Raw genomic sequence first — 9,157 nt, 5'->3', positions numbered from 1 at the left:
CCTAATGCTGGCCATACATGTAATGATTGCGGAGACCCTCAAATGCCAGGGCAGTATAAACACCCCAAAAATTACCCCATTTTGAAAAGAAGACACCCTAAGGTATTCACTGATGGGCATAGTGAGTTCATAGAAGTTTTTATTTTTTGTCACAAGTTAGCGGAAAATGATGGGGGTTTTTTTCTTTTTTTTCTTACAAAGTCTCATATTCCACTAACTTGTGACAAAAAATAAAAACTTCCATGAACTCACTATTCCCATCATGAAATACCTTGGGGTGTCTTCTTTCCAAAATGGGGTCACATGTGGGGTATTTATACTGCCCTGGCATTTTAGGGGCCCTAAAGCGTGAGAAGAAGTCTGGAATCCAAATGTCTAAAAATGCCCTCCTAAAAGGAATTTGTGCCCCTTTGCGCACCTAGGCTGCAAAAAAGTGTCACACATTTGGTATTGCCGTACTCAGAAGAAGTAGGGCAACGTGTTTTGGGGTGTCTTTTTACATATACCCATGCTGGGTGAGAGAAATATCTCTCTAAAATGACAACTTTGTATAAAAAAAATTGGAAAAGTTGACTTTTAGAGAGATATTTCTCTCACCCAGCATGGGTATATGTAAAAATACACCCCAAAACACATTGCCTTACTTCTCCTGAGTATGGCGATTCCACATGTGTGATACTTTTTTGCAGCCTAGGTGGGCAAAGGGGCCCAAATTCTAAAGAGCACCTTTAGGATTTCACAGGGCATTTTTTACACATTTGGATTTCAAACTACTTACCACACATTAGGGCCCCTAGAATGCCAGGGCAGTATAACTACCCCACAAGTGACCCCATTTTGGAAAGAAGACACACCAAGGTATTTCGTGATGGGCATAGTGAGTTCATGGAAGTTTTTATTTTTTGTCACACATTAGATCTCTTTCACACTTGCGTTGTCCGGATCCGGCGTGTACTCCACTTGCCGGAATTACACGCCGAATACGGAAAAACGCAAGTGTACTGAAAGCATTTGAAGACGGATCCGTCTTCAAAATGCTTTCAGTTTTACTATGGCACCCAGGACGCTATTAAAGTCCTGGTTGCCATAGTAGGAGCGCGGACGGGGGAGCGGTATACTTACAGTCCGCGCGGCTCCCGGGGCGCTCCAGAGTGACGTCAGAGCGCCCCATGCGCATGGATGACGTGCCATGCGATCACGTGATCCATGCGCTTGGGGCGCCCTGACGTCACTCTGGAGCGCCCCGGGAGCCGCACGGATGGTAAATATACTGCTCCCCCGCTCCCCGCTACACTTTACCATGGCTGCCAGGACTTTAGCGTCCCGGCAGACATAGTAACCATTGAGAAAAAGCTAAACGTCGCATCCGGCAATGTGACGAAACGACGTTTAGCTTAAGGCCGGATCAATGCCTTTCAATGGGCATTAATTCCGGATCCGGCCTTGCAGCAAGTCTTCAGGATTTTTGGCCGGAGCAAAAAGCGCAGCATGCTGCGGTATTTTCTCCGGCCAAAAAATGTTCCGTTCCGGAACTGAAGACATCCTGATGCATCCTGAACGGATTTCTCTCCATTCAGAATGCATTAGGATAAAACTGATCAGGATTCTTCGGCATAGAGCCCCGACGACGGAACTCTATGCCGGAAGAAAAGAACGCAAGTGTGAAAGAGCCCTTAGTGGAATAGGAGACTTTGTAAGAAAAATAAATAAATAAATAAAAATCATCATTTTCCGCTAACTTGTGACAAAAAATAAAAACTTCTATGAACTCACTATGCCCATCAGCGAATACCTTAGGGGGTCTACTTTCCGAAATGGGGTCATTTGTGGGGGTTTTCTACTGTCTTGCCATTGTAGAACCTCAGGAAACATGACAGGTGCTCAGAAAGTCAGAGCTGCTTCAAAATGCGGAAATTCACATTTTTGTACCATAGCTTGTAAACGCTATAACTTTCGCGCAAACCAATAAATATACACTTATTGCATTTTTTTTATCAAAGACATGTAGAACAATACATTTAGAGAAAAATGTATATAGAAATATATTTTTTTTTTATTTTACAACTGAAAGTGAAAAATGTCATTTTTTTGCAAAAATTTCGGTAAATTTCGATTAATAACAAAAAAAGTAAAAATGTCAGCAGCAATGAAATACCACCAAATGAAAGCTCTATTAGTGAGAAGAAAAGGAGGTAAAATTCATTTGGGTGGTAAGTTGTATGACCGAGCAATAAACGGTGAAAGTAGTATAGTGCAGAATTGTAAAAAGTGGTCTGGTCATTATAGGGTGTTTAAGCTAGGGGAGCTGAGGTGGTTAATGGCTGTATGTTGAATTATTCTGATGGTACACTAAAATGTTATACAAGCTGTACACTGACTACATTACATTGTATCAAAGGGTCAGATGTTCAGTGTTGTCCCATGAAAAGATATAAAAAAACTATTTACAAAAATGTGAGGTGTACTCACTTTTGTGAAATACTGTATATTTGCAGTTAACAAACACACTGTCCCGTAGATTTATGGACTTTTGTGCGTCCATCTTTAGGAAACTTTTAATAAATAATGTGTGTTTAAAGGAATGACATAGCTAGCCTTACATACAGTTTCTTTTATGTAGGTGTAGATTCAGCTGTGGCAGATTTTTTTTTTATTTTTTACTGCTTGACCTTCTATCGCTTGTGAAATGGCTTTATGTTCCTTATTTGGTCCAAGGTCTTACTGTTCATATAAGCTGAGGCTTTGGGAACCACCAGGTTCCATTTTAGTAAATGTGTAAAAATACTAGAGATTAGAAAATTGATTCCATGCTAATTAAATTTGTTACAAATTTACCAAAAATTTGAACTTTATTATTCTGAAACTTATGAGATTTGTCACTCACAAAATTACTTTAAAATGGCCTTCACCAGTTTACATATTAGAAGACTTTTTGGATGGTTCATTCCTGAAATAGTCGTCCTAGGGGCTGTATTGTCGCACCTCCGGCAATGTTCACCCTTGTACAATAGGGGTATTATCGCATGGGACGGAAGCCACTATTGATATGTGGCACCCCATGTCAAGTGTGGCGTCATAGCTAAAGGCAATGATGCCACACTTGACATGGGATGCCACATATCAATAGTGGCTTCCGTCCCATGCGATAATACCAACATTGCCGGAGGTGCGACCATACACCCCCTAGGATGACTATTTCAGGAATGAACCATCCTGCATAGAAGTTGCACTAGCCCCGTGTCCCCTGATGAGTCTGGGGCTATACGAATAGATGAAACGCCTAGGGACACAATTATCTATTTACCTGAGCACTTGTGGGTAGGTTTCTTAGTCCCTCTTTGAATTACTAGTGATAGGGCTCTATCCCTTTTCTGTCCTTGCAACACTATACACTAATCAATAAGACGATGAAAAGGTGACATGATTAAGGATTGTGGAAAACAACAGAGTCCCATATCATCTATCTGTGAGGACGCAAATTTAGTGGTGTGGACGATTAAGTATGATCCTACCTACACAGTTGTTCTGGTAAGCAGTGTGTACATTTATGAATACTGGTTTATCTCATTATTTGAGTATATATACACTCACCTAAAGAATTATTAGGAACACCATACTAATACGGAGTTGGACCCGCCTTTTGCCTTCAGAACTGCCTTAATTCTATGTGGCATTGATTCAACAAGGTGCTGATAGCATTCTATAGAAATTTTGGCCCATATTGATAGGATAGCATCTTGCAGTTGATAGAGATTTGAGGGATGCACATCCAGGGTACGAAGCTCTCGTTCCACCACATCCCAAAGATGCTCTATTGGGTTGAGATCTGGTGACTGTGGGGGCCATTTTAGTCCAGTGAACTCATTGTCATGTTCAAGAAACCAATTTGAAATGATTCGAGCTTTGCGACATGGTGCATTATCCTGCTGGAAGTAGCCATCAGAGGATGGGTACATGGTGGTCATGAAGGGATGGACATGGTCAGAAACAATGCTCAGGTAGCCCGTGGCATTTAAGCAATGGCCAATTGGCACCAAGGGGCCTAAAGTGTGCCCAGAAAACATCCCCCACACCATTACACCACCACCACCAGCCTGTACAGTGGTAACAAGGCATGATGGATACATGTTCTCATTCTGTTTACGCCAAATTCGGACTCTACCATTTGAATGTCTCAACAGAAATCGAGACTCATCAGACCAGGCAACATTTTTCCAGTGTTTAACAGTCCAATTTTGGTGAGCTCGTGCAAATTGTAGCCTCTTTTTCCTATTTGTAGTGGAGATGAGTGGTACCCGGTGGGGTCTTCTGCTGTTGTAGCCCACCTTTCTTTCCCATTCTGACATTCAGTTTGGAGTTCAGGAGATTGTCTTGACCAGGACCACAACCCGACATGCATTGAAGCAACTGCCATGTGATTGGTTGACTAGACAATCGCATTAATGAGAAATTGAACAGGTGTTCCTAATAATTCTTCAGGTGAGTATATATATATATATCTGGACTATAGAAATAGACCATGTGATACTTATGATTTAAGTGGTGTGGCTTAATTATTATATTGGTGTTTTTAGATACGTTATTAAAAGCTACATTTTACTACTGCCTCTTTAGATTTTGGTTTTCTGCATATTGCGGTAGGCTTGTAGGATGGGACCTTGTTCTATGAGAAGAAACAGCTCTTGCGTTGGCTGTATTTGATTGTGTGTTCTTTGTTAAAAAAAATATGGCCAGAATGTTTCATGGGTAACCAATTAATATACGTATTTAAATTCAAAACATATCAACTTAAATAACCAAATATAAACCATTCAAGTACCTGGAAACTGGGCGACCTAACCCCACTGATTCTTATCTTCTTCCACGGTTTTTCCTCTCCTTTTATAGGTTCCTCCTACTGGTTGTCCCTTGATATATACGGTATCTTCCTGCCTCATGCCAGACAGAAGTTTGATCATCCAAATTGCTTGAATATCTGGAAATTTCACCTGGCCTGGGATGACGTCATCATGCCGGCCGGCGAGGTGACTTCCTAAGTCACCGCGCACGGGATTTCGGCCAAGACCTTCAAGCAAAATGGCGGCTCCCCGGCCCGTCGTGAGCAAATGGATCAGGTAAGTTTGTTTTTTGTTTGTTTGTTTTTTTACATTATTTCAGGTTAAATCGATTTGCTGCGACTTGACTTTATCCTGAAATGCAGATGGAACACACTAATCATAACCAACTCTATACACATAGAACATATTAAACACACGTATACCAATTTTAATAGTGCTGTGCCCCCATGTGTTCTTTTAATGTGGGCTCATGCACACGAACGTATCTATTTTGCAGTCCGCAAAAAACGGATCCGCTAAAAATACGAATGACATCCATGTGCATTTCGTATTTTGCAGAACGGAACAGCTGGCCCTTCATAGAACAATACTATCTTTGTCCGTAATGCGGACAAAAATAGGACATGTTATATTTTTTTGGTGGAACGGAAATACGGACATACGGAAACGGAATGCACACGGAGTTACTTCAGTTTTTTGTGTGGACCCATTGATATGAATGGTTCCGTATACGGTCCGCAAAAAAAAAATGGAATGGACAGGGAAAAAAAATATGTTTATGTGCAAGAGGCCTTAGCAAGAGTGTTGGTGCCTTCTCAAACCGCCGGTGGGGGTCCTAGATGTTAGACCCAAATACTGATGACCTTTCATGGGGTAGGTCATCAGTTAAAAAGTCTCATAAAACCCCCCCTAACAAATTTGATTCGCTCATCTCTGTGTCTGATATTGCAGATAAACTTTATCGAAGCGAACTGGGTTGAGCTCAATACCACACACAACCTTTACTTGGGGGGCAGAGCCATCTTCTTCTAACCCTGGGGCAACGTCATATTAAAAACGGATAATTTGACAACAACAAAAAATACTCTTTGTCACAAAGCAGCGTTCTGTAAGACAAATAACACTATGTGAAGGAAATTTAATTCTGCTATAAAATGATATTTACTTACAAAATGTCATCACATCACTTGGGGATAGGACCTCAGTGACGGGTAACCTGCGGCACTCCGGCTGTGGTGGAACTAGAACTCCAAGCATGCTCCGCTCATTTCTTTGAAGAACAGCCAAGCAAGGGGGCATCTTGGGAATCGTAGTTTTACCACAGCTGGGGTGACATAGCTTAGTCGTCACAGGGATAGGTCATCAGAATAAAAATCTTGGAAATCCTTTTTAATGGCTTTAAGGGACAACACTGGCCCCGGGGTTTGTCCTGCGCCAATCCCTGTAAGGGAGGGGGGTTATGAGTAGAGGTGGCCGTCTACCTCAATGCTACCACCCTGGTGTCTATACCCTTGGCCAAAACATTGAAATCTGTGAGTTAGGCCTCATGTACATGTTTTTGCGGGCGCCACGGAACGGAACAACGGATGCGGACAGCACACGGAGTGCTGTCCGCATCTTTTGCGGCCCCATTGAAATGAATGGGTCCGCATTCGAGCTGCCAAATCTGTGTCTCGGATGTGGACAAAAACAACGGCTGTGTGCATGAGGCCTTGGAGAGACACATGGTCCAAGACGATGGGTTCTACAGCTCAGGTGCAGCACGGGAGAAGTCCTGAAGACAGGATTAAAGGGATGCATCGTAGGGTGACCGCTGTGGGTCAAGACGGAGCATAAAGCAGGAGAGAATCGCTACAAAATGAGAGCTGACATTTTGGAAGGTGCGACATAGAGAAGAGCTCCTTCAACTAAGGGTTTGACTTTAGAAAAGGCACATGCTTACATATTATCTAATACCTATTGCCTCATAGCCAGGGTCTTAGGGGGGTTCCTTGGGCCCACCCATATCATCAATAAAGTCTAATAGGTTTTGAATCACAGAAATAGATCCTAGTGACTGGTTCCAAATTCAGTCCAAAATTATTTTTTCTCCTGGACCTTTGGGGTCCATTATGGTATCAGAGCCTGGGCCCACTGAAGGATTCTCTGGTACTCTGGTGGGCCAGTCCGACAGTGCTCATCTCTGTAATACTCCAACTATTCACATCGACAACTCAAACAGAACTCATAAACTTCTGCCTTCCTAAACCGTGAGATACAGAAATGATTAGGAATCAGACCAGCGCCCCCTGCAGGAGCAGTCAGGGATTACACTCAGGTTATTACCATGCTGGGCTCCTCTCTCTCAGGCTGTGTATACTGGCAGCACAGAAGTACACAGCATTGTCCTCTGCGGCTGAGGCGGTTAGGGTCAGAGTGGAGTTATAGACGGAGGGTCTCTGTAAAGACCACCTCTCCTTATAGTCCTTCTCCATGTCTTCAGAGTTTACATCTGTGGAAAGGACCATGAGCTCCAGTCCTTGCCCCAGTTTCTGCTGATACCAGTACATGTTGAAGTAGTTGCTCTGATCTTGTGTACAGCTCAGTTTCATGGTGTCCCCGGTCCTCACCATCACAAGCTTCTTATCCTGCTCCACTAGTACCGCACTGCCGCCTGAGAGAGACACAAGAGACAAGGAGATTAGCTGCTCAGTGGCCATATATCTTCTCTGATCCCACCACTCCCTGACCACAGAAGCTGACAATCCATCTCTAGTAGTTCATGCCATGCTGACCCCAGAAGCTGACAATCCATCTCTAGTAGTTCATGTCATGCTGACCCCAGAAGCTGACAATCCATCTCTAGTAGTTCATGTCATGCTGACCCCAGAAGCTGACAATCCATCTCTAGTAGTTATGTCATGCTGACCCCAGAAGCTGACAATCCATCTCTAGTAGTTCATGCCATGCTGACCCCAGAAGCTGACAATCCATCTCTAGTAGTTCATGTCATGCTGACCCCAGAAGCTGACAATCCATCTCTAGTAGTTCATGTCATGCTGACCCCAGTTGCTGACTATCCATCTAGAGCAGTTGTGCCTCTCTGACCCCAGGAGCTGACAATCGATCTATTGTAGTTTTGTCACCCTGACACCAAGAGTGAACAATCCATGGACACGAGTCGTGTCTCCCTGAACCCAGAAACTGACATCTATGAACATCAGTTGTGTCTTCCTGATCCGAGGAGCTGACAATCAACCTAAAGTAGTTGCATCTCCCTGACCCCAAGAGCTAACAATTAATGTATAGTAGTCCTGTCTCCCTGACTCCAGAAGCCAGCATTCCATCGACAGCAGTTGTGTCTCCCCCCCAGAAGCTGACAATCCATCTCTAGTAGTTATGTCATGCATGCTGACCCCAGGAGCTGACAATCCATCGACAGCAGTTATGTCCCCCATCCCAGAGTGGAGAGCCTCATACATAGTGTACACCACAGGACAACTCACTGGGAAGAAGGGTCAGTGCAGAAAGAAGCAGGAGTAGGATCCTCATCATCTCACTGGATTCTTAGAGATGAACCCACATGAGGCAGGAGATGGTTCTGTTCCGTATAATGTATAGACCTCTGTAGGGAGAGGTTCTGGATTCCTGAGACCAGGGCTGAGGCGTCTCGGTCTCTGATTCTTCGCTTTGTCTCGATTTCTGGTCGCCGCCTCCTGTTAATGGGACTTCTTATTTCTCCAGTTTCCTGCTTTGCAGTTTAACCCTCGCTGTTCCTATGCGATGGTTCGTTAAGTAACAGTATTTTGGGGGTGAGAGCAGTAATTATCAGGAAATCAACACATGATGTAAGCCCCTCCCATTATGTTATGTCAAGTCAGTTAAGCTCCTCCCCAATTATTCTAGGTGAAGCCCCGCCCAATGTTTTAAATTGAGACAGCTACATTGTACCCCCAATTTTCCACTGGGGTTATCCTATTATGAATGTGAAAAAATAACAGGGCAATCTTTCTAACAAAGCTAGAACCGGCCCTGCACCTCACAGGGATCCAGAGATCTGCCCATTCATTGCTCTGCTAGATTTATATCAAGCTGGCAGCTCAGGGGGCGTGTCCTTTCTCATGGGCGTGTCTGTAGCTCTCTCCCTATCACAGCTTAGGTGGCAGCTGAGGGCTGGAACTGAGCATGTGCGACCATCTCAGTGAGCAAGACAAAGAAAAAAATAAAAGATCAAACAGCAGGTGGCGCTATACAGATCCATTTTATTGAATAACTCAGCAGCTATACAAAAATTTTAATTGCATGCAATTACAAAAGTGTTCAGATCCAGGTGTTAGTTT

General features: G+C 43.5%; 1 gene segment (V, D, J or C); it reads right to left on the bottom strand.

The window, feature by feature from the left end:
* Positions 1–7,013: 7,013 nt before the first annotated feature.
* Positions 7,014–8,633, bottom strand: LOC122942305. The segment is given in 3 exon segments: positions 7,014–7,080; positions 7,164–7,491; positions 8,324–8,633. Coding segments are annotated over 3 exon segments (423 nt in total).
* Positions 8,634–9,157: the final 524 nt, after the last annotated feature.

This window comes from Bufo gargarizans, chromosome 6 (assembly GCF_014858855.1).
Source record: "Bufo gargarizans isolate SCDJY-AF-19 chromosome 6, ASM1485885v1, whole genome shotgun sequence".
Taxonomy (NCBI): Eukaryota; Metazoa; Chordata; class Amphibia; order Anura; family Bufonidae; genus Bufo; species Bufo gargarizans.
This window is presented reverse-complemented; position numbering and strand designations above follow the sequence as displayed.